The sequence below is a fragment of the Scyliorhinus torazame genome, chromosome 19, assembly GCF_047496885.1.
Source record: "Scyliorhinus torazame isolate Kashiwa2021f chromosome 19, sScyTor2.1, whole genome shotgun sequence".
In the NCBI taxonomy this organism is placed as follows: domain Eukaryota; kingdom Metazoa; phylum Chordata; class Chondrichthyes; order Carcharhiniformes; family Scyliorhinidae; genus Scyliorhinus; species Scyliorhinus torazame.
Window position 1 is genome coordinate 9,338,339 of NC_092725.1, and position 26,636 is coordinate 9,364,974.

Here is a 26,636-nt window from a genome sequence, read left to right on the forward strand (position 1 = left end):
AGCAGGGCAGTGGGATTAGTTTGGGATTGATACAGGGCTATGGGGAGAGAGAGGGGCAGTGGGATTAGTTTGGGGATTGATACAGGGCTATGGGGAGAGAGCGGGACAGTGGGATTAGTTTGGAGATTGATACAGGGCTATGGGGAGAGTGGGGCAGTGGGATTAGTTTGGGGATTGATCCAGGGCTATGGGGAGAGAGCGGGGCAGTGGGAATGGTTTGGGATTGATACAGGGCTATGGGGAGAGAGTGGGGCAGTGGGATTAGTTTGGGGATTGATCCAGGGCTATGGGGAGAGAGTGGGGCAGTGGGATTAGTTTAGGGATTGATACAGGGCTATGGGGAGAGTGGGGCAGTGGGATTAGTTTGGGGATTGATACAGGGCTATGGGGAGAGAGTGGGGCAGTGGGATTAGTTTGAGGATTGATACAGGGCTATGGGGAGAGAGTGGGGCAGTGGGATTAGTTTGGGATTGATACAGGGCTATGGGGAGAGAGTGGGGCAGTGGGATTAGTTTGGGATTGATACAGGGCTATGGGGAGAGAGTGGGGCAGTGGGATTAGTTTGGTAATGGATACAGGGCTATGGGGAGAGAGTGGGGCAGTGGGATTAGTTTGGGGATTGATACAGGGCTATGGGGAGGGAGCGGGGCAGTGGGATTAGTTTGGGATTGATACAGGGCTATGGGGAGAGAGCGGGGCAGTGGGATTAGTTTGGGGATTGATACAGGGCTATGGGGAGAGAGTGGGGCAGTGGGATTAGTTTGGGGATTGATACAGGGCTATGGGGAGAGAGCGGGTCAGTGGGATTAGTTTGGGGATTGATACAGGGCTATGGGGAGAGAGTATGGCAGTGGGATTAGTTTGGGATTGATACAGGGCTATGGGGAGAGAGCGGGGCAGTGGGATTAGTTTGGGGATTGATACAGGGCTATGGGGAGAGAGCGGGTCAGTGGGATTAATTTGGGGATTGATACAGGGCTATGGGGAGAGAGTGGGGCAGTGGGATTAGTTTGGGATTGATACAGGGCTATGGGGAGAGAGCGGTTCAGTGGGATTAATTTGGGGATTGATACAGGGCTATGGGGAGAGAGCGGGGCAGTGGGATTAGTTTGGGATTGATACAGGGCTATGGGGAGAGAGCGGGGCAGTGGGATTAGTTTGAGGATTGATACAGGGCTATGGGGAGAGAGCGGGGCAGTGGGATTAGTTTGGGGATTGATACAGGGCTATGGGGAGAGAGCGGGGCAGTGGGATTAGTTTGGGGATTGATATAGGGCTATGGGGAGAGAGAGGGGCAGTGGGATTAGTTTGGGGATTGATACAGGGCTATGGGGAGAGAGTGGGGCAGTGGGATTAGTTTAGGGATTGATACAGGGCTATGGGGAGAGTGGGGCAGTGGGATTAGTTTGGGGATTGATACAGGGCTATGGGGAGAGAGCGGGGCAGTGGGATTAGTTTGGGGATTGATACAGGGCTATGGGGAGAGAGTGGGGCAGTGGGATTAGTTTGGGATTGATACAGGGCTATGGGGAGAGAGTGGGGCAGTGGGATTAGTTTGGGATTGATACAGGGCTATGGGGAGAGAGTGGGGCAGTGGGATTAGTTTGGGAATTGATACAGGGCTATGGGGAGAGAGTGGGGCAGTGGGATTAGTTTGGGGATTGATACAGGGCTATGGGGAGAGAGCGGGGCAGTGGGATTAGTTTGGGATTGATACAGGGCTATGGGGAGAGAGTGGGGCAGTGGGATTAGTTTGGGGATTGATACAGGGCTATGGGGAGAGAGTGGGGCAGTGGGATTAGTTTGGGGATTGATACAGGGCTATGGGGAGAGAGCGGGTCAGTGGGATTAGTTTGGGATTGATACAGGGCTATGGGGAGAGAGTGGGGCAGTGGGATTAGTTTGGGGATTGATACAGGGCTATGGGGAGAGAGTGGGGCAGTGGGATTAGTTTGGGGATTGATACAGGGCTATGGGGAGAGAGCGGGTCAGTGGGATTAGTTTGGGGATTGATACAGGGCTATGGGGAGAGAGTATGGCAGTGGGATTAGTTTGGGATTGATACAGGGCTGTGGGGAGAGAGCGGGGCAGTGGGATTAGTTTGGGGATTGATACAGGGCTATGGGGAGAGAGCGGGTCAGTGGGATTAATTTGGGGATTGATACAGGGCGATGGGGAGAGAGTGGGGCAGTGGGATTAGTTTGGGATTGATACAGGGCTATGGGGAGAGAGCGGGTCAGTGGGATTAATTTGGGGATTGATACAGGCCTATGGGGAGAGAGCGGGGCAGTGGGATTTGTTTGGGATTGATACAGGGCTATGGGGAGAGAGCGGGGCAGTGGGATTAGTTTTGGATTGATACAGGGCTATGGGGAGAGAGCGGGGCAGTGGGATTAGTTTGGGGATTGATACAGGACTATGGGTAGAGAGCGGGGCAGTGGGATTAGTTTGGGGATTGATACAGGGCTATGGGGAGAGAGCGGGACAGTGGGATTAGTTTGCGATTGATACAGGGCTATGGGGAGAGAGTGGGGCAGTGGGATTAGTTTGGGGATTGACACAGGGCTATGGGGAGAGAGTGGGGCAGTGGTATTAGTTTTGGATTGATACAGGGCTATGGGGAGAGAGTGGGACAGTGGGATTAGTTTGGGGATTGATACAGGGCTATGGGGAGAGCGCGGGGCAGTGGGATTAGTTTGGGATTGATACAGGGCTATGGGTAGAGAGCGGGGCAGTGGGATTAGTTTGGGGATTGATACAGGGCTATGGGGAGAGAGTGGGACAGTGGGATTAGTTTGGGGATTGATACAGGGCTCTGGGGAGAGAGTGGGACAGTGGGATTAGTTTGGGGATTGATACAGGGCTATGCGGAGAGAGCGGGGCAGTGGGATTAGTTTGCGATTGATACAGGGCTATGGGGAGAGAGTGGGACAGTGGGATTAGTTTGGGGATTGATACAGGGCTATGGGGAGAGAGCGGGGCAGTGGGATTAGTTTGGGATTGATACAGGACTATGGGGAGAGAGTGGGACAGTGGGATTAGTTTGGGATTGATACAGGGCTATGGGGAGAGAACGGGGCAGTGGGAGTAGTTTGGGGATTGATACAGGGCTATGGGGAGACAGCGGGGCAGTGGGATTAGTTTGAGGATTGATACAGGGCTATGGGAAGAGAGTGGGGCAGTGGGATTCGTTTGGGGATTGATACAGGGCTATGGGGAGAGAGTGGGGCAGTGGGATTAGTTTGGGATTGAAACAGGGCTATGGGGAGAGAGCGGGGCAGTGGGATTAGTTTGAGAATTGAAACAGGGCTATGGGGAGAGAGCGGGGCAGTGGGATTAGTTTGGGGATTGTTACAGGGCTATGGGGAGAGAGCGGGGCAGTGGGATTAGTTTGGGGATTGATACAGGGCTATGGGGAGAGAGCGGGGCAGTGGGATTAGTTTGGGGATTGTTACAGGGCTATGGGGAGAGAGCGGGGCAGTGGGATTAGTTTGGGGATTGATACAGGGCTATGGGGAGAGAGCGGGACAGTGGGATTAGTTTTGGATTGATACAGGGCTGTGGGGAGAGAGCGGGGCAGTGGGATTAGTTTGGGGATTGATACAGGGCTATGGGGAGAGAGCGGGGCAGTGGGATTAGTTTGGGGATTGTTACAGGGCTATGGGGAGAGAGCGGGGCAGTGGGATTAGTTTGGGGATTGATACAGGGCTATGGGGAGAGAGCGGGGCAGTGGGATTAGTTTGGGGATTGATACAGGGCTATGGGGAGAGAGAGGGGCAGTGGGATTAGTTTGGGGATTGATACAGGGCTATTGGGAGAGAGCGGGGCAGTGGGATTAGTCTGGGGATTGATACAGGGCTATGGGGAGAGAGCGGGGCAGTGGGATTAGTTTGGGGATTGATACAGGGCTATGGGGAGAGAGCGGGGCAGTGGGATTAGTTTGGGGATTGATACAGGGCGATGGGGAGAGAGCGGGGCAGTGGGATTAGTTTGGGATTGATACAGGGCTATGGGGAGAGAGCGGGGCAGTGGGATTAGTTTGGGGATTGATACAGGGCTATGGGGAGAGAGAGGGGCAGTGGGATTAGTTTGGGGATCGATACAGGGCTATGGGGAGTGCACGGGAGAGTGGAATTAGTTTGGGGATTGATACAGGGCTATGGGGAGAGAGCAGGGCAGTGGGATTAGTTTGGGATTGATACAGGGCTATGGGGAGAGAGAGGGGCAGTGGGATTAGTTTGGGGATTGATACAGGGCTATGGGGAGAGAGCGGGACAGTGGGATTAGTTTGGAGATTGATACAGGGCTATGGGGAGAGTGGGGCAGTGGGATTAGTTTGGGGATTGATCCAGGGCTATGGGGAGAGAGCGGGGCAGTGGGAATGGTTTGGGATTGATACAGGGCTATGGGGAGAGAGTGGGGCAGTGGGATTAGTTTGGGGATTGATCCAGGGCTATGGGGAGAGAGTGGGGCAGTGGGATTAGTTTAGGGATTGATACAGGGCTATGGGGAGAGTGGGGCAGTGGGATTAGTTTGGGGATTGATACAGGGCTATGGGGAGAGAGTGGGGCAGTGGGATTAGTTTGAGGATTGATACAGGGCTATGGGGAGAGAGTGGGGCAGTGGGATTAGTTTGGGATTGATACAGGGCTATGGGGAGAGAGTGGGGCAGTGGGATTAGTTTGGGATTGATACAGGGCTATGGGGAGAGAGTGGGGCAGTGGGATTAGTTTGGTAATGGATACAGGGCTATGGGGAGAGAGTGGGGCAGTGGGATTAGTTTGGGGATTGATACAGGGCTATGGGGAGGGAGCGGGGCAGTGGGATTAGTTTGGGATTGATACAGGGCTATGGGGAGAGAGCGGGGCAGTGGGATTAGTTTGGGGATTGATACAGGGCTATGGGGAGAGAGTGGGGCAGTGGGATTAGTTTGGGGATTGATACAGGGCTATGGGGAGAGAGCGGGTCAGTGGGATTAGTTTGGGGATTGATACAGGGCTATGGGGAGAGAGTATGGCAGTGGGATTAGTTTGGGATTGATACAGGGCTATGGGGAGAGAGCGGGGCAGTGGGATTAGTTTGGGGATTGATACAGGGCTATGGGGAGAGAGCGGGTCAGTGGGATTAATTTGGGGATTGATACAGGGCTATGGGGAGAGAGTGGGGCAGTGGGATTAGTTTGGGATTGATACAGGGCTATGGGGAGAGAGCGGTTCAGTGGGATTAATTTGGGGATTGATACAGGGCTATGGGGAGAGAGCGGGGCAGTGGGATTAGTTTGGGATTGATACAGGGCTATGGGGAGAGAGCGGGGCAGTGGGATTAGTTTGGGATTGATACAGGGCTATGGGGAGAGAGCGGGGCAGTGGGATTAGTTTGGGGATTGATACAGGACTATGGGTAGAGAGCGGGGCAGTGGGATTAGTTTGGGGATTGATACAGGGCTATGGGGAGAGAGCGGGACAGTGGGATTAGTTTGCGATTGATACAGGGCTATGGGGAGAGAGTGGGGCAGTGGGATTAGTTTGGGGATTGACACAGGGCGATGGGGAGAGAGTGGGGAAGTGGTATTAGTTTTGGATTGATACAGGGCTAGGGGGAGAGAGTGGGACAGTGGGATTAGTTTGGGGATTGATACAGGGCTATGGGGAGAGCGCGGGGCAGTGGGATTAGTTTGGGATTGATACAGGGCTATGGGGAGAGAGCGGGGCAGTGGGATTAGTTTGGGGATTGATACAGGGCTATGGGGAGAGAGTGGGACAGTGGTATTAGTTTGGGGATTGATACAGGGCTCTGGGGAGAGAGTGGGACAGTGGGATTAGTTTGGGGATTGATACAGGGCTATGGGGAGAGCGCGGGGCAGTTGGATTAGTTTGGGGATTGATACAGGGCTATGGGGAGAGAGTGGAACAGTGGGATTAGTTTGGGGATTGATACAGGGCTCTGGGGAGAGAGTGGGACAGTGGGATTAGTTTGGGGATTGATACAGGGCTATGCGGAGAGAGCGGGGCAGTGGGATTAGTTTGCGATTGATACAGGGCTATGGGGAGAGAGTGGGACAGTGGGATTAGTTTGGGGATTGATACAGGGCTATGGGGAGAGAGCGGGGCAGTGGGATTAGTTTGGGATTGATACAGGACTATGGGGAGAGAGTGGGACAGTGGGATTAGTTTGGGATTGATACAGGGCTATGGGGAGAGAACGGGGCAGTGGGAGTAGTTTGGGGATTGATACAAGGCTATGGGGAGAGAGCGGGGCAGTGGGATTAGTTTGAGGATTGATACAGGGCTATGGGGAGAGAGTGGGGCAGTGGGATTCGTTTGGGGATTGATACAGGGCTATGGGGAGAGAGTGGGGCAGTGGGATTAGTTTGGGATTGATACAGGGCTATGGGGAGAGAGCGGGGCAGTGGGATTAGTTTGAGGATTGATACAGGGCTATGGGGAGAGAGCGGGGCAGTGGGATTAGTTTGGGGATTGTTACAGGGCTATGGGGAGAGAGCGGGGCAGTGGGATTAGTTTGGGGATTGATACAGGGCTATGGGGAGAGAGCGGGGCAGTGGGATTAGTTTGGGGATTGATACAGGGCTATGGGGATAGAGCGGGACAGTGGGATTAGTTTGGGGATTGATACAGGGCTATGGGGAGAGTGGGGCAGTGGGATTAGTTTGGGGATTGATACAGGGCTATGGGGAGAGAGAGGGGCAGTGGGATTAGTTTGGGGATTGATACAGGGCTATGGGGAGAGTGGGGCAGTGGGATTAGTTTGGGGATTGATACAGGGCTATGGGGAGAGAGCGGGGCAGTGGGATTAGTTTGGGGATTGATACAGGGCTATGGGGAGAGAGCGGGGCAGTGGGATTAGTTTGGGGATTGATACAGGGCTATGGGGAGAGAGAGGGGCAGTGGGATTAGTTTGGGGATTGATACAGGGCTATGGGGAGAGGGCGGGGCAGTGGGATTAGTTTGGGGGTTGATACAGGGCTATGGGGAGAGAGCGGGGCAGTGGATTAGTTTGGGGATTGATACAGGTCTATGGGGAGAGAGCGGGGCAGTGGATTAGTTTGGGGATTGATACAGGGCTATGGGGAGAGAGCGGGGCAGTGGGATTAGTTTGGGGATTGATACAGGGCTATGGGGAGAGTGGGGCAGTGGGATTAGTTTGGGGATTGATACAGGGCTATGGGGAGAGAGCGGGGCAGTGGGATTAGTTTGGGGATTGATACAGGGCTATGGGGAGAGAGCGGGGCAGTGGATTAGTTTGGGGATTGATACAGGGCTATGGGGAGAGAGCGGGGCAGTGGGATTAGTTTGGGGATTGATACAGGGCTATGGGGAGAGTGGGGCAGTGGGATTAGTTTGGGGATTGATACAGGGCTATGGGGAGAGAGCGGGGCAGTGGGATTAGTTTGAGGATTGATACAGGGCTATGGGGAGAGAGTGGGGCAGTAGGATTAGTTTGGGATTGATACAGGGCTATGGGGAGAGAGTGGGGCAGTGGGATTAGTTTGGGATTGATACAGGGCTATGGGGAGAGAGTGGGGCAGTGGGATTAGTTTGGGGATTGATACAGGGCTATGGGGAGAGTGGGGCAGTGGGATTAGTTTGGGGATTGATACAGGGCTATGGGGAGAGAGCGGGGCAGTGGGATTAGTTTGAGGATTGATACAGGGCTATGGGGAGAGAGTGGGGCAGTAGGATTAGTTTGGGATTGATACAGGGCTATGGGGAGAGAGTGGGGCAGTGGGATTAGTTTGGGATTGATACAGGGCTATGGGGAGATAGTGGGGCAGTGGGATTAGTTTGGGAATTGATACAGGGCTATGGGGAGAGAGTGGGGCAGTGGGATTAGTTTGGGGATTGATACAGGACTATGGGGAGGGAGCGGGGCAGTGGGATTAGTTTGGGATTGATACAGGGCTATGGGGAGAGAGTGGGGCAGTGGGATTAGTTTGGGGATTGATACAGGGCTATGGGGAGAGAGTGGGGCAGTGGGATTAGTTTGGGGATTGATACAGGGCTATGGGGAGAGAGCGGGTCAGTGGGATTAGTTTGGGGATTGATACAGGGCTATGGGGAGAGAGTATGGCAGTGGGATTAGTTTGGGATTGATACAGGGCTATGGGGAGAGAGCGGGGCAGTGGGATTAGTTTGGGGATTGATACAGGGCTATGGGGAGAGAGCGGGTCAGTGGGATTAATTTGGGGATTGATACAGGGCTATGGGGAGAGAGTGGGGCAGTGGGATTAGTTTGGGATTGATACAGGGCTATGGGGAGAGAGCGGTTCAGTGGGATTAATTTGGGGATTGATACAGGGCTATGGGGAGAGAGCGGGGCAGTGGGATTAGTTTGGGATTGATACAGGGCTATGGGGAGAGAGCGGGGCAGTGGGATTAGTTTGGGATTGATACAGGGCTATGGGGAGAGAGCGGGGCAGTGGGATTAGTTTGGGGATTGATACAGGACTATGGGTAGAGAGCGGGGCAGTGGGATTAGTTTGGGGATTGATACAGGGCTATGGGGAGAGAGCGGGACAGTGGGATTAGTTTGCGATTGATACAGGGCTATGGGGAGAGAGTGGGGCAGTGGGATTAGTTTGGGGATTGACACAGGGCTATGGGGAGAGAGTGGGGCAGTGGTATTAGTTTTGGATTGATACAGGGCTATGGGGAGAGAGTGGGACAGTGGGATTAGTTTGGGGATTGATACAGGGCTATGGGGAGAGCGCGGGGCAGTGGGATTAGTTTGGGATTGATACAGGGCTATGGGGAGAGAGCGGGGCAGTGGGATTAGTTTGGGGATTGATACAGGGCTATGGGGAGAGAGTGGGACAGTGGGATTAGTTTGGGGATTGATACAGGGCTCTGGGGAGAATGTGGGACAGTGGGATTAGTTTGGGGATTGATACAGGGCTATGCGGAGAGAGCGGGGCAGTGGGATTAGTTTGCGATTGATACAGGGCTATGGGGAGAAAGTGGGACAGTGGGATTAGTTTGGGGATTGATACAGGGCTATGGGGAGAGAGCGGGGCAGTGGGATTAGTTTGGGATTGATACAGGACTATGGGGAGAGAGTGGGACAGTGGGATTAGTTTGGGATTGATACAGGGCTATGGGGAGAGAACGGGGCAGTGGGATTAGTTTGGGGATTGATACAGGGCTATGGGGAGAGAGCGGGGCAGTGGGATTAGTTTGAGGATTGATACAGGGCTATGGGGAGAGAGTGGGGCAGTGGGATTCGTTTGGGGATTGATACAGGGCTATGGGGAGAGAGTGGGGCAGTGGGATTAGTTTGGGGATTGATACAGGGCTATGGGAAGAGAGCGGGGCAGTGGGATTAGTTTGTGATTGATACAGGGCTATGGGGAGAGAGCGGGGCAGTGGGATTAGTTTGGGGATTGACACAGGGCTATGGGGAGAGAGTGGGGCAGTGGTAATAGTTTTGGATTGATACAGTGCTATGGGGAGAGAGCGGGGCAGTGGGATTAGTTTGGGGATTGATACAGGGCTATGGGGAGAGTGGGGCAGGGGGATTAGTTTGGGGATTGATACAGGGCTATGGGGAGAGTGGGGCAGTGGGATTAGTTTGGGGATTGATACAGGGCTATGGGGAGAGAGCGGGACAGTGGGATTAGTTTTGGATTGATACAGGGCTGTGGGGAGAGAGCGGGGCAGTGGGATTAGTTTGGGATTGATACAGGGCTATGGGGAGAGTGGGGCAGTGGGATTAGTTTGGGGATTGGTACAGGGCTATGGGGAGAGAGGGGGCAGGGGGATTAGTTTGGGATTGATACAGGGCTATGGGGAGAGTGTGGCAGTGGGATTAGTTTGGGATTGATACAGGGCTGTGGGGAGAGAGCGGGGCAGTGGGATTAGTTTGGGGATTGATACAGGGCTATGGGGAGAGAGTGGGACAGTGGGATTAGTTTGGGGATTGATACAGGGCTATGGGGAGAGAGCGGGGCAGTGGGATTAGTTTGGGATTGATACAGGGCTATGGGGAGAGAGCGGGGCAGTGGGATTAGTTTGGGGATTGATACAGGGCTATGGGGAGAGAGTGGGACAGTGGGATTAGTTTGGGGATTGATACAGGGCTATGGGGAGAGAGGGGTGCAGTGGGATTAGTTTTGGGATTGATACAGGGCTATGGGGAGAGAGCGGGGCAGTGGGATTGGTTTGGGATTGATACAGGGCTATGGGGAGAGAGCGGGGCAGTGGGATTAGTTTGGGATTGATACAGGGCTATGGGGAGGGAGCGAGGCAGTGGGATTAGTTTGGGATTGATACAGGGATATGGGGAGAGAGCGGGGCAGTGGGATTAGTTTGGGGATTGATACAGGGCTATGGGGAGAGAGTGGGGCAGTGGGATTCGTTTGGGGATTGATACAGGGCTATGGGGAGAGAGTGGGGCAGTGGGATTAGTTTGGGGATTGATACAGGGCTATGGGGAGAGAGCGGGGCAGTGGGATTAGTTTGGGATTGATACAGGGCTATGGGGAGAGAGTGGGGCAATGGGATTAGTTTGGGATTGATACAGGGCTATGGGGAGAGAGCGGGGCAGTGGGATTAGTTTGGGGATTGACACAGGGCTATGGGGAGAGAGTGGGGCAGTGGTAATAGTTTTGGATTGATACAGTGCTATGGGGAGAGAGCGGGGCAGTGGGATTAGTTTGGGGATTGATACAGGGCTATGGGGAGAGAACGGGGCAGTGGGATTAGTTTGGGGATTGATACAGGGCTATGGGGAGAGTGCGGGGCAGTGGGATTAGTTTGAGGATTGATACAGGGCTATGGGGAGAGAGTGGGGCAGTGGGATTCGTTTGGGGATTGATACAGGGCTATGGGGAGAGAGTGGGGCAGTGGGATTAGTTTGGGGATTGATACAGGGCTATGGGGAGAGAGCGGGGCAGTGGGATTAGTTTGGGATTGATACAGGGCTATGGGGAGAGAGTGGGGCAATGGGATTAGTTTGGGATTGATACAGGGCTATGGGGAGAGAGCGGGGCAGTCGGATTAGTTTGGGGATTGACACAGGGCTATGGGGAGAGAGTGGGGCAGTGGTAATAGTTTTGGATTGATACAGTGCTATGGGGAGAGAGCGGGGCAGTGGGTTTAGTTTGGGGATTGATACAGGGCTATGGGGAGAGTGGGGCAGGGGGATTAGTTTGGGGATTGATACAGGGCTATGGGGAGAGTGGGGCAGTGGGATTAGTTTGGGGATTGATACAGGGCTATGGGGAGATAGCGGGACAGTGGGATTAGTTTTGGATTGATACAGGGCTGTGGGGAGAGAGCGGGGCAGTGGGATTAGTTTGGGATTGATACAGGGCTATGGGGAGAGTGGGGCAGTGGGATTAGTTTGGGGATTGGTACAGGGCTATGGGGAGAGAGGGGGCAGGGGGATTAGTTTGGGATTGATACAGGGCTATGGGGAGAGTGTGGCAGTGGGATTAGTTTGGGATTGATACAGGGCTGTGGGGAGAGAGCGGGGCAGTGGGATTAGTTTGGGGATTGATACAGGGCTATGGGGAGAGAGCGGGGCAGTGGGATTAGTTTGAGGATTGATACAGGGCTATGGGGAGAGAGCGGGGCAGTGGGATTAGTTTGGGGATTGATACAGGGCTATGGGGAGAGAGCGGGGCAGTGGGATTAGTTTGGGGATTGATACAGGGCTATGGGGAGAGAGTGGGACAGTGGGATTAGTTTGGGGATTGATACAGGGCTATGGGGAGAGAGGGGTGCAGTGGGATTAGTTTGGGGATTGATACAGGGCTATGGGGAGAGAGAGTGGCAGTGGGATTAGTTTGGGATTGAAACAGGGCTATGGGGAGAGAGCGGGGCAGTGGGATTAGTTTGGGGATTGATACAGGGCTATGGGGAGAGAGTGGGGCAGTGGGATTAGTTTGGGGATTGATACAGGGCTATGGGGAGAGAGCGGGGCAGTGGGATTAGTTTGGGGATTGATACAGGGCTATGGGGAGAGAGTGGGACAGTGGGATTAGTTTTGGGATTGATACAGGGCTATGGGGAGAGAAGGGTGCAGTGGGATTAGTTTTGGGATTGATACAGGGCTATTGGTAGAGAGCGGGGCAGTGGGATTGGTTTGGGATTGATACAGGGCTATGGGGAGAGAGCGGGGCAGTGGGATTAGTTTGGGATTGATACAGGGCTATGGGGAGGGAGCGAGGCAGTGGGATTAGTTTGGGATTGATACAGGGCTATGGGGAGAGAGCGGGGCAGTGGGATTAGTTTGGGGATTGATACAGGGCTATGGGGAGAGAGTGGGGCAGTGGGATTCGTTTGGGGATTGATACAGGGCTATGGGGAGAGAGTGGGGCAGTGGGATTAGTTTGGGGATTGATACAGGGCTATGGGGAGAGAGCGGGGCAGTGGGATTAGTTTGGGATTGATACAGGGCTATGGGGAGAGAGTGGGGCAATGGGATTAGTTTGGGATTGATACAGGGCTATGGGGAGAGAGCGGGGCAGTGGGATTAGTTTGGGGATTGACACAGGGCTATGGGGAGAGAGTGGGGCAGTGGTAATAGTTTTGGATTGATACAGTGCTATGGGGAGAGAGCGGGGCAGTGGGATTAGTTTGGGGATTGATACAGGGCTATGGGGAGAGTGGGGCAGGGGGATTAGTTTGGGGATTGATACAGGGCTATGGGGAGAGTGGGGCAGTGGGATTAGTTTGGGGATTGATACAGGGCTATGGGGAGAGAGCGGGACAGTGGGATTAGTTTTGGATTGATACAGGGCTGTGGGGAGAGAGCGGGGCAGTGGGATTAGTTTGGGATTGATACAGGGCTATGGGGAGAGTGGGGCAGTGGGATTAGTTTGGGGATTGGTACAGGGCTATGGGGAGAGAGGGGGCAGGGGGATTAGTTTGGGATTGATACAGGGCTATGGGGAGAGTGTGGCAGTGGGATTAGTTTGGGATTGATACAGGGCTGTGGGGAGAGAGCGGGGCAGTGGGATTAGTTTGGGGATTGATACAGGGCTATGGGGAGAGAGCGGGGCAGTGGAATTAATTTGAGGATTGATACAGGGCTATGGGGAGAGAGCTGGGCAGTGGGATTAGTTTGGGGATTGATACAGGGCTATGGGGAGAGAGCGGGGCAGTGGGATTAGTTTGGGGATTGATACAGGGCTATGGGGAGAGAGTGGGACAGTGGGATTAGTTTGGGGATTGATACAGGGCTATGGGGAGAGAGGGGTGCAGTGGGATTAGTTTGGGGATTGATACAGGGCTATGGGGAGAGAGCGGGGCAGTGGGATTAGTTTGGGGATTGATACAGGGCTATGGGGAGAGAGTGGGGCAGTGGGATTAGTTTGGGATTGACACAGGGCTATGGGGAGAGAACGGGGCAGTGGGATTAGTTTGGGGATTGATACAGGGCTATGGGGAGAGAGCGGGGCAGTGGGATTAGTTTGGGGATTGATACAGGGCTATGGGGAGAGAGCGGGGCAGTGGGATTAGTTTGGGGATTGATACAGGGCTATGGGGAGAGAGTGGGACAGTGGGATTAGTTTGGGGATTGATACAGGGCTATGGGGAGAGAGCGGGGCAGTGGGATTAGTTTGGGGATTGATACAGGGCTATGGGGAGAGAGCGGGGCAGTGGGATTAGTTTGGGATCGATACAGGGCTATGGGGAGAGAGGGGATCAGTGGGATTAGTTTTGGGATTGATACAGGGCTATGGGGAGAGAGCGGGGCAGTGGGATTGGTTTGGGATTGATACAGGGCTATGGGGAGAGAGCGGGGCAGTGGGATTAGTTTGGGATTGATACAGGGCTATGGGGAGGGAGCGGGGCAGTGGGATTAGTTTGGGGATTGATACAGGGCAATGGGGAGAGAGCGGGGCAGTGGGATTAGTTTGGTGATTGATACAGGGCTATGGGGAGAGAGCGGGGCAGTGGTATTAGTTTGGGGATTGATACAGGGCTATGGGTAGAGAGCGGGGCAGTGGGATTAGTTTGGGATTGATACAGGGCTATGGGGAGAGAGCGGGGCAGTGGGATTAGTTTGGGGATTGATACAGGGCAATGGGGAGAGAGCGGGGCAGTGGGATTAGTTTGGTGATTGATACAGGGCTATGGGGAGAGAGCGGGGCAGTGGGATTAGTTTGGGGATTGATACAGGGCTATGGGGAGAGAGCGGGGCAGTGGGATTAGTTTGGGATTGATACAGGGCTATGGGGAGAGAGCGGGGCAGTGGGATTAGTTTGGGGATTGATACAGGGCTATGGGGAGAGAGCGGGGCAGTGGGATTAGTTTTGGATTGATACAGGGCTATGGGGAGAGAGTGGGGCAGTGGGATTAGTTTTGGATTGACACAGGGCTATGGGGTGGTAATGGGAGGGAGGGAGATTTAACTGTTCTGACTGTGATTTCTGCCTCAGACAGTTCGCTGTTGTCCAGTACTCTGCCTTTCAAAGGATCGAGTTAAGCTTTAACAATTTCACCGATCCGAAAACCGACCTGAAATCCACGATCAACACGATTCAGCTGATGGAGAGTGTGACTTTGACAGCCACTGGCATCCTATTTGTGATGTGAGTCTGGCAGGGAGTTAGGGAGTGGTCTGCGCGTTACGACGGAGACAGGAAGTGAGGGAGGGCAGTGCGGACGAGGGATGAATTAACCCGTCGGCAAACCGCGCACCCTGGACTCTCGCCATGGGTCTGGAGACGCCAAGAAGACACGAAACCTCTGGCTTTCGATCACAGCTGGACTGTCGCTTCCAAGTCCGGCCCCCAAATTTTAGGAAGCGAGGTCAAGGGCCTCAGAGAGGGCGGGGAGGGAGTCTTGCCCAGAACGGTTACCGGGGGTGGGGACTTCAATCTCTGCGGAGGGCTCCTCAGTGCACAGAAGGTTAAGGGGAAGAGATAATCTCACCACCAGCAACTGGGTTCAGGACTGAGCGAATGAGGAGGAAGTATCCCTGGCGACAGGAGGGTGGGGAAACGGGCGTGTCAACTTGCTGAATTTCAGAGATATTGTATTATAGCTATTTGGTGCGGTAAGGGTTAAAAACCTGGGTCAGAGCGTGTTCGACTGCCGCGGTCACGTTTGAAAAGTAATCCCAGTTGGAAGGGCAAATGAGGTTTTGAGAGCCAGGGCTGCAGTTAAGGCACCGTAAAAAGCCTGGGCTAGTGCAGTTTTGTTTGGATTGATGGGGATTCCCTGTGGAGTTCATGAGGTTTCAGCTGCTTAAGGTGATGTGACGGAGTGGAGCTGAGAGGCGGGACTCTCCGTTTCCGACACTAAGTGTTGGCGCCAACGGGGAGTTCGGGGACTTTCACGACAGCAAATCCGGCGACGTGGCTGGACCGATTTCGCGACCACTAAGGGTCTAGCACCGACACCACATTGGAACACAATCGATCCTGATGAGAAACGGTGCGGGGTTTGCCGGGTCCGTGATTGACACTCAGGAGGCTGACAAGCTGCAGCAGCAGATACACATTACACCCCCCCCCCACACACACACACTATCCCAGACAACAAGATGGCAGCGAGGAGAACGGCTCCGATATTCACCGACACCAAATTGAGACCCCCTTGGGCGCAGTGGAGGAGAGGCGGGTGACCCTGTACCCCGGCCCGGGAAGGAGGCTGTGCTCGGGCACCAGGTGGCAGAGACGGTCAGCGCCGTGGGCAACACCGTCCGGACCGGCCAGCAGTGCCGGAAACAACTGCGCAACCTCCTCAGGGCGGCCAGGGTGAGTTGGCAGCGCTGTGCCCCTGGAACCCACCCCCGCCCCACACACCCGTAACCCGACACGCCCACACCGGGAGGGTGACTGAACTCCCACCCTGCACCACATGCCGGCACCCATACCGGCCTCACTGGGAGCAGGAGAAACCTGCAGGGGGACCGCCGGACCTGCGGAACCTCACCGTGGCCGGGCAGAGGGCGCTGGACGTGGTTGGCGGCCGGGAGGAAAGGGAGGTCACCGGGGCGGTGCTCGGCCGTAGGAAAGGAAGTGAGACCCCCGCTGAGTTGTGGTTCCCCCTGACACGTGTGTCACTCCCCCCACCCCAACACCACCCTCACCCCCACACCACCCTCACCCCCACACCACCCTCACCCCCACACCACCCTCACCCCCCAACCCTCCCACACCACCCTCACCCCCACACCACCCTCACCCCCACACCACCCTCACCCCCACACCACCCTCACCCCCCAACCCTCCCACACCACCCTCACCCCCACACCACCCTCACCCCCACACCACCCTCACCAACAACCCTCCCACACCACCCTCACCCCCACACCACCCTCACCCCCACACCACCCTCAACCCCCCACACCACCCTCACCAACAATCCTCCCACACCACCCTCGGCCCCACACCACCCTCACCCCCACATAACCCTCACCAACAACCCTCCCACACCACCCTCACCCCCACACCACCCTCACCCCAAACCCTCCCACACCACCCTCACCCCCACACCACCCTCACCCCCACACCACCCTCACCAACAACCCTCCCACACCACCCTCACCCCCACACCACCCTCACCCCCAACCCTCCCACACCACCCTCACCCCCACACCACTCTCACGCCCACACCACCCTCACCCCCAACCCTCCCACACCACCCTCACCCCCACACCACCCTCACCCCCACACCACCCTCACCCCAACGCCACCCTCACCCCCACACCACCCTCACCCCCACACCACCCTCACCCCCCAACCCTCCCACACCACCCTCACCCCCACACCACCCTCACCCCCACACCACCCTCACCCCCACACCACTCTCACCAACAACCCTCCCACACCACCGTCACCCCCACACCACCCTCACCCCCACACCACCCTCACCAACAACCCTCCCACACCACCCTCGGCCCCACACCACCCTCACCCCCACACCACCCTCACCCCCACACCACCCTCACCCCCACACCACCCTCACCCCCCAACCCTCCCACACCACCCTCACCCCCACACCACCCTCACCCCCACACCACCCTCACCAACAACCCTCCCACACCACCCTCACCCCCACACCACCCTCACCCCCACACCACCCTCAACCCCCCACACCACCCTCACCCCCACACCACCCTCACCCCCACACCACCCTCACCCCCACACCACCCTCACCCCCAACCCTCCCACACCACCCTCACCCCCACACCACCCTCACCCCCACACCACCCTCACCAACAACCCTCCCACACCACCCTCACCCCCACACCACCCTCACCCCCACACCACCCTCACCCCCACACCACCCTCACCAACAATCCTCCCACACCACCCTCGGCCCCACACCACCCTCACCCCCACACCACCCTCACCAACAACCCTCCCACACCACCCTCACCCCCACACCACCCTCACCCCAAACCCTCCCACACCACCCTCACCCCCACACCACCCTCACCCCCACACCACCCTCACCAACAACCCTCCCACACCACCCTCACCCCCACACCACCCTCACCCCAAACCCTCCCACACCACCCTCACCCCCACACCACTCTCACGCCCACACCACCCTCACCCCCACACCACTCTCACGCCCACACCACCCTCACCCCCAACCCTCCCACACCACCCTCACCCCCACACCACTCTCACGCCCACACCACCCTCACCCCCAACCCTCCCACACCACCCTCACCCCCACACCACTCTCACGCCCACACCACCCTCACCCCCAACCCTCCCACACCACCCTCACCCCCACACCACCCTCACCCCCACACCACCCTCACCCCAACGCCACCCTCACCCCCACACCACCCTCACCCCCACACCACCCTCACCCCCCAACCCTCCCACACCACCCTCACCCCCACACCACCCTCACCCCCACACCACCCTCACCCCAACGCCACCCTCACCCCCACACCACCCTCACCCCCACACCACCCTCACCCCCCAACCCTCCCACACCACCCTCACCCCCACACCACCCTCACCCCCACACCACCCTCACCCCCACACCACCCTCACCAACAACCCTCCCACACCACCCTCGGCCCCACACCACCCTCACCCCCACACCACCCTCACCCCCACACCACCCTCACCCCCACACCACCCTCACCCCCCAACCCTCCCACACCACCCTCACCCCCACACCACCCTCACCCCCACACCACCCTCACCCCCACACCACCCTCACCAACAACCCTCCCACACCACCCTCACACCCCACACCACCCTCACCCCCACACCACCCTCACCCCCACACCACCCTCACCCCCCAACCCTCCCACACCACCCTCGGCCCCAACCCTCCCACACCACCCTTACCCCCACACCACCCTTACCCCCACACCACCCTTACCCCCACACTACCCTCACCCCCACACCACCCTTACCCCCACACCACCCCCACCCCAACGCCACCCTCACCCCCACACCACCCTCACCCCCACACCACCCTCACCCCCACACCACCCCCACCCCAACGCCACCCTCACCCCCACACCACCCTCACCCCCACACCACCCTTACCCCCACACCACCCCCACCCCAACGCCACCCTCACCCCCACACCACCCTCACCCCCACACCACCCCCACCCCAACGCCACCCTCACCCCCACACCACCCTCACCCCCACACCACCCTCACCCCCACACCACCCTCACCCCCACACCACCCTCACCCCAAACCCTCCCACACCACCCTCGGCCCCACACCACCCTCACCAACAACCCTCCCACACCACCCTCACCCCCAACCCTCCCATACCACCCTCACCCCCACACCACCCTCACCCCCACACCACCCTCACACCCCACACCACCCTCACCCCAACACCACCCTCACACCCCACACCACCCTCACCCCCACACCACCCTCACCCCCACACCACCCTCACACCCCACACCACCCTCACCCCCACACCACCCTCACCCCCACACCACCCTCACCCCCACACCACCCTCACCCCCACACCACCCTCACCAACAACCCCGCGGTTGTGGCGGGGGAGCAGAGAGTGGGGCGGCGGGGGCGGTGGGGGGGGGGGAGGGGAGATAGGGGCACCCAGACGGCCGGTGTCACTCTGCAGAACCAGGGACCAAGGCGGGTGGCCAGTCGCTGCCCAACAAGATGGCTGAGGTAATGGCCGTCCGGGACTGGACTCCACGCCGGTCCCTTGGGGGTGGGGGGTGACCTTGGCCACTCGCCCCGTTGTCCCGGAGAATCGCGGAGGCCCCGGAGGGTACCAGGTCGGGCTATTGATACGCAAACGGTGTTTACTGTACGTGCGTCCCGGTACGCATTGCCGACACTGTTTGGCGTCAAATTGGCGGCCACTGCGATCTTGGCGTCGGGACCTATTCTCCGCCCAATCGCCATTTCAGCATCGGCAGACGGCGAATCCCGTGTGCATTTGTGCAGGAAAGCAGGGTCAGTTGTGGGCTAGATGGAGCTGTGAAAGGGTATCAAAACAGTTTGCCGTCCGCCGGTCAGTTTAGCTGATCTCCGTCGATGGATTCGTGTTTCTTTCTGAGCAGCTCAGGGAACAGGGTAAAACGAAACAATGTGAGAGGCACCTTCTGAAAAAAATGCAGCCAGATTTTATTCATGGTTCTGACAGGAGTCAGGTCTTGTCTTTGACAAGGTGGCACAAGATCTCTCTTTACCAGAGAACATCCCTGTAGAACAGGTATTCCAGCAGGCGAGTGACATTTCAAGCAGATTGAGAGTTGTCTAGTTGTTTGAGTGGGAGTTCAGATAGCAGTTAAGGTCTTGTGTCACTGTATTGTTAGAGGGATGATTGTAAGTTATTTTGTGGTGTGATCTTAAAGATATTTTAATAATAATAATCTTTATTGTCACAAGTATGAAGGTACTTTGAAAAGCCCCTCGTCGCCACATTCCGGCGCCAGTTCGGGGAGGCCGGTACGGGAATTGAACCCGCGCTGCTGGCCTTGTTCCGCACTACATGTGGGTCTTTCACCCCACACAACCCAAAGATGTGCAGCTTAAGTGGATTGGCCACGCTAATTTGCCCCTTAATTGGAAAGAAAATAATAATTGGGTCCTCTAAATTTGAAAAAAAAAAATTATAAACCAGCTGTCTAGCCCACTGAGCTAAACCAGTCCTTACTGTGTTTGCGCGCCAGTCATAAAGTTTGTTTGATTCTACCACATCCCTATTTTGTGTGAAATCCCTCCCGGAGCGAGGAATCCTTTCGTCAAAGTCTTATAAAATTAAATATTGGGGATTGTCATGTGAGAGCGCCCTTTAAGAAATGGGTGTTTAAGAAATGTACCTTTAAGAAATGGAGCTGCTCATGTTCCTGGACTGATGTCAGAGTGTGGGTGGAGCTGAGCTCTACTTCTGCTTTTTAGTTTCAGTTTGAGAAGAGCTTGGGTGTGTCTGTGTGTTTCAGGGAGCTGAATCTGAAGTCTGCCATCCAAAGACTATCTTAATCATTTGGTGAATTCAGAATTATAAATGGTTTCAGTATTGAATGTAAACTCTAATGTGCTTCTGTTTAAAGGTTTGTTAAGTCTTCTGGGTGTAAAAGGACAGCATACACGTTACTTAGTGTTGTATTCTTTGGGGGTGTATTTGAATTGATGGTTGCTAAGATATTCACTGTTTGTTTTAAAAAGGTTAACTTGAGTTCATGGAATAAACATTGTTTTGTTTAAAAAAAACCCACACTGGTCCATTACTGCTGTCCCACACCTGGAGAGTGGGCCGTGTGCTCCCCATACCACAATCTATTAAAAGTTGTCAGTCAGGTGAACTCCATGCTACACTTTGGGGTTCTCTAAACCCGGGCCCATAACAGGATTCTGTCCAGGTTATGTTCCAGGGTTTAGAGAACACCAAAGTATATCATGGAGTTCACCTGGCCTACAACTGTTTATTAATTTTGGTACCGCTAAGCACAAGGGCCTACGTTTCAGGCGTTATTCAACAGAGGCCATCAGCACTTGTAATCAAACACAAAGGTTATTCTGCGAATTCAGTTAACATTTTTATAAACACACACAGTAAGCATTTTTATCAACCACCAACATAAGTACCCCACACATCTACAGTACTCTATGTATAGCCCTTAATAAATTCCCCCCTTTAACTGTTCCAATTTAATAACAAGATTCCATAAACCAGGAACCCCTTTTCAAATCCCACAGCAGTCAAGACCTGGTATGCATGTTGCTGTTCCCCGTTCCAAACAGCAGGTTTGACTTCCTTCTAGAAAGAAATGGGGCGAAATTCTCCGCAATCGGCGCGATGTCCGCCGACCGGCGCCAAAAACGGCACAAATCAGTCCGACATCTCGCCGCGCCAAAGGTGCGGAATCCTCCGCATCTTGGGGGGCCGAGCCCTCACCTGGAGGGGCTAGGCCCAAGCCGGACTGATTTCGGCCCCGCCAGCTGGCGCGGAAATGACTTTGGTGCCCCGCCAGCTGGCGCGGAAATGACTTTGCCGGGCGGCGCATGCGCGGGAGCGTCAGCGGCCGCTCACGGCATCCCCGCGCATGCGCAGTGGAGGGGGTCTCTTCCGCCTCCGCCGTGGTGGAGACCGTGGCGAAGGCGGAAGGAAAAGAGTGCCCCCACGGCGCAGGCCCGCCCGCGGATCGGTGGGCCCCGATCGCGGGTCAGGCCACCGTGGGGGCACCCCCTGGGGCCAGATCGCCCCGCGCCCCCCCCTCAGGACCCCGGAGCCCGCCCGCGCCGCCTTGTCCCGCCGGTAAGAGAGGTGGTTTGATTTACGCCGGCGGGACAGGCATTCCAGCAGCGGGACTTCGGCTCATCGCGGGCCGGAGAATCGCCGGGGGGGGGGCCTGCCAGAACGGCGCGGCGCGATTCCCACCCCCGCCGAATATCCGGTGCCGGAGAATTCGGCAACCGGCGGGGGCGGGATTCACGCCAGCCCCCGGCAATTCTCCAACCCGGCGGGGGGTCGGAGAATCCCTCACATGATCTCTTTTCACGTTATCAAGCAGTGCGGAAACAACTTTTCAAATGAAGATAGAGATACAGACTTCTTTTTTCAACCTCTGCCGTACAAACCAGGTCAAAACCAAACTGAAAGTGAAACTAACTCCCAGAGCCACAGCCCAGCTCCACCCACACAATGACATCATTGAAGCCATGTGATAAGACAAAAACATTTCTTAAAGAGCCACTCCCCTGAGACCGGAAACTGGTGGGGTCTGGTCTGGGGTTGGAATACACTGGCAACCCTCCCTATCTCTGTAACCTCCTCCAGCCCCTACAACCCTCCCTATCTCTGTAACCTCCTCCAACCCCTACACCCCTCCCAATCTCTGTAACCTCCTCCAGCCCCTCCAAGCCTCCCCATCTCTGTAACCTCCTCCAGCCCCGACAACCCTCCCAATCTCTGTAACCTCCTCCAGCCCCTACAACCCTCCCTATCTCTGTAACCTCCTCCAACCCCTACACCCCTCCCAATCTCTGTAACCTCCTCCAGCCCCTCCAACCCTCCCTATCTCTGTAACCTCCTCCAGCCCCTACAACCCTCCCGATCTCTGTAACCTCCTCCAGCCCCTACAACCCTCCCTATCTCTGTAACCTCCTCCAACCCCTACACCCCTCCCTATCTCTGTAACCTCCTCCAGCCCCTACAACCCTCCCGATCTCTGTAACCTCCTCCAGCCCCTACAACCCTCCCTATCTCTGTAACCTCCTCCAACCCCTACACCCCTCCCAATCTCTGTAACCTCCTCCAGCCCCTCCAACCCTCCCTATCTCTGTAACCTCCTCCAGTCCCTACACCCCTTCCTATCTCTGTAACCTCCTCCAGCCCCTACACCCCTCCCTATCTCTGTAACCTCCTCCAACCCCTACAACCCTCCCTGTCTCTGTAACCTCCTCCAGCCCCTACAACCATCCCTATCTCTGTAACCTCCTCCAGCCCCTACAACCCCCCTATCTCTGTAACCTCCTCCAGCCCCTACACCCTCCCTATCTCTGTAACCTCCTCCCTCCCCTACAACCCTCCCTATCTCTGTAACCTCCTCCTGCCCCTACACCCTCCCTATCTCTGTAACCGCCTCCAGCCCCTACAACCATCCCTATCTCTGTAACCCCCTCCAGCCCCTACAACCCTCCCTATCCCTGTAACCTCCTCCAGCCCCTACACCCCTCCCTGTCTCTGTAACCTCCTCCAGCCCCTACAACCCTCCCTATCTCTGTAACCTCCTCCAGCCCCTACACCCCTCCCTGTCTCTGTAACCTCCTCCAGCCCCTACACCCCTCCCTGTCTCTGTAACCTCCTCCAGCCCCTACAACCCTCCCTATCTCTGTAACCTCCTCCAGCCCCTACACCCCTCCCGATCTCTGTAACCTCCTCCAGCCCCTACACCCCTCCCTATCGCTGTAACCTCCTCCAGCCCCTATAACCCTCCCTATCTCTGTAACCTCCTCCAGCCCCTACACCCCTCCCTATCTCTGTAACCTCCTCCAGCTCCTATATTGACACGACGTTGGGGTCTGGTCTGCGATTGTAATAATGGAGCGACACAGAATGGAGGCGATTGATGTAATAACCAAATTGGCTGGTGCAGGGGAGGGGGATTGGTTGTTGAGCAGTAAGCCTGAATGGAGGAAGATCCTCCTCCAGGTCGAAATGTAGAATTGGATAAATCCTGACAGGGCGGAGTGGATTTCAGGAATATGCCGGAGAAGGGATAGCTCGACGTTCATTTCTCTCTGGAAGAAGCCACTTTGGACGGGTTGGAATTGGGGTCAAGTAATGAAGGTCGATGTCTTGCCGCTTTGTGGTATTCATCCTCGCCTCCTGCTCCTACAGAGACCAGGTCTTCACTGCGAAGGCCGGGGCCAGGCAGGGCGCCACCAAAATGCTGATTGTTATCACAGATGGGTTGCGGACTGACGGTGACGCTGACCTCGAGCAAACCATCGAGTACACCAAGAAGAAAAAGGTCATTCGCTGCGCGATCGGGGTAAGGAAGGAGTCTGCCAGAGGCTGTGGCATCGTAGAGCAATGAGAGTGTGTGAGTAAGAGTGTGAGTGAGTGTGAGTGAGTATGAATGAGGGTGAGTGTGAGTGAGTGTCATTGAGTGAGTGTGAGTGAATGAGTGTGAGTAAGTGTGAGAGTGAGTGTGGGTGAGTATGAAGGAGGGTGAGAGCGAGTGTGAGTGAGTGTGAACGTGAGTGAGTGTGAGAGTGAGTGAGTGTGAGAGTGAGTGAGCATGTGAGTGAGTGTGAGTGAGTGTGAAAGTGACTGAGTGTGAATGACTGAGTGAGTGTGAAAGTGAGAGAGTGAGTGAGTGTGAGTGAGTGTGAGTGAGTGTGAGTGAGTGTGTGAGTGAATTTGAAAGTGAGTGAGTGTGAGTGAGTGTGAACATGAGTGAGTGTGAGTGTGAAAGTGATTGAGTGTGAATGAGTGCGAATTAGTGTGAGTGAGAGTAAGTGAGAGTGTGTGAGTGAGTGAGTACGTTGTGAGTGTGAGTGAGTGAAAAAGTGAGTGTGAGTGAGTTTCAGTGAGTGTGAAAGTGAGTGTGTAAGTGAGTGAGAAAGTGAGTGATTATGAAAGTGAGTGAGTGTGAGTGAGATTTGAGTGAGTGTGAGTGACTGTGATTGAGTGTGAGAGTGAGTGTGAGTGAGTGTGAGTGAGTGAGAGTGAGTGTGAGTGAGATTTGAGTGAGTGTGAGAGTGAGCGAGAGTGAGTGAGAGTGTGTGTGAGTGAGTGTGAGTGAGTGTGAGTGAGTGAGAGTGAGATGAGAGTGAGAGTGAGTGTGAGTGTGAGAGCGAGTGAAAGAGTGAGTAAGATTGGGTGAGAGTGAGAGTGAGAGTGTGAGAGAGTGAGAGTGAGAGTGTGAGAGAGTGTGAGAGTGGGTGTGAGAGTGGGTGTGAGAGTGGGTGTGAGAGTGAGTGTGAGAGTGAGTGTGAGAGTGAGTGTGAGCGTGAGTGTGAGTGTGAGTGTGAGTGAGTGAGAGTGAGTGAGAGTGGGTGAGTGAGAGTGAGTGAGTGTCAGTGAGTGTTAGTGAGTGAGAGTGAGAGAGATTTGAATGAGTGTGAGTGAGAGTGCGAGTGAGTGTGAGTGAGTGTGAACATGAGTGTGTGAGTGGGAAAGTGGGTGAGCGTGAGTATGAGTGAGTGTGAAAGTGATTGAGTGTGAATGAGTGTGAATTAGTGTGAGTGAGAGTAAGTGACAGTGTGTGATTGAGTGAGTACGTTGTGAGTGTGAGTGAGTGAAAAAGTGAGTGAGTGAGTTTCAGTGAGTGTGAAAGTGAGTGAGAAAGTGAGTGATTATGAAATTGAGTGAGTGTGAATGATTGTGAGTGATGAGAGTGGGTGAGTGTGTGAGTGTGAACGAGTGTGTGTGAAAGTGAGTGAGTGTGAGTGAGTGTGAGTGAGATTTGAGTGAGTGTGAGCGAGAGTGAGTGAGTGAGTGTGATCGAGTGTTTATTGAGTGTGTGTGAAAGTGAGTGAGTGTGAGAGTGAGTGAGAGTGAGTGAGTGAGAGTGAGAGTGAGTGTGAGTGTGAGAGTGATTGAGTGTGAGTGTGAGTGTGAGAGTGATTGAGTGTGAGAGTGAGTGTTAGTGAGTGAGTATGAGTGCGTGTGAGAGAGAGTGAGTGAGAGTGGGTGAGTGAGTGAGTGTGAGCGAGTGTTTAGTGAGTAAGTGTGAAAGTGAGTGAGAGTGAGTATGAGTGAGTGAGAGTGAGATTGAGTGTGAGTGTGAGAGTGATTGAGTGTGAGTGTGCGAGTGAGTATGAGTGAGTGAGTGTGATGGTGAGTGTGAGTGTGAGTGAGTGTGAGTGAGTGTTTAGTGAGTGTGTGTGAAAGTGAGTGAGTGTGAGAGTGAGTGAGAGTGAGTGTGATTGAGTGTGAGTGTGAGAGTGAGTGAATGAGAGTGAGTGAGTGTGAGAGTGATTGAGTGTGAGAGTGTGAGTGAGTGTGAGTGAGTGTGAGTGAGTGTTAGTGAGTGAGAGTGAGTGAGATTTGAGAGTGAGTGAGAGTGAGTGTGAGTGAGTGAGCATGTGAGTGAGTGTGAGTGAGTGTGAAAGTGACCGAGTGTGAATGACTGAGTGAGTGTGAAAGTGAGTGAGTGTGAGTGAGTGTGAGTGAGTGTGAGTGAGTGTGAGTAAGAGAGAAGGTGAGTGAGTGTGTGAGTGAATTTGAAAGTGAGTGAGTGTGAGTGAGTGTGAACATGAGTGTGTGAGTGGGAAAGTGGGTGAGCGTGAGTGAGTATACGTGAGTGTGAAAGTGATTGAGTGTGAATGAGTGTGGATTAGTGTGAGTGAGAGTAAGTGAGAGTGTGTGATTGAGTGAGTACGTTGTGAGTGTGAGTGAGTGAAAAAGTGAGTGAGTGAGTTTCAGTGAGTGTGAAAGTGAGTGAGAATGTGAGTGATTATGAAAGTGAGTGAGTGTGAGTGATTGTGAGTGATGAGAGTGGGTGAGTGTGTGAGTGTGAGCGAGTGTGTGTGAAAGTGAGTGAGTGAGAGTTAGTGAGAGTGAGTGAGATTTGAGTGAGTGTGAGTGAGTGTGAGTGTGAGTGTGAGTGTGAGTGTGAGTGAGTGTGAGTGTGAGTGTGAGTGAGTGTGAGTGAGAGTGAGAGTGAGAGTGAGAGTGAGTGAGTGTGAGTGAGTGTGAGTGAGTGAGTGTGAGTGTGAGTGAGTGAGTGTGAGTGAGT

General features: G+C 55.1%; 1 protein-coding gene across 1 annotated transcript in view; it reads left to right on the top strand.

The window, feature by feature from the left end:
* The window catches only part of LOC140396618 (integrin alpha-X-like), a 179,352-nt gene that overhangs the window by 127,623 nt on the left and 25,093 nt on the right, over positions 1 to 26,636 (top strand). Inside the window, exons 7-8 of the mRNA XM_072485412.1 lie at positions 14,409 to 14,557; positions 23,789 to 23,942. Of these exons, the coding sequence (XP_072341513.1) occupies positions 14,409 to 14,557; positions 23,789 to 23,942 (303 nt within the window). The remainder of the gene's footprint in view (positions 1 to 14,408; positions 14,558 to 23,788; positions 23,943 to 26,636) is intronic.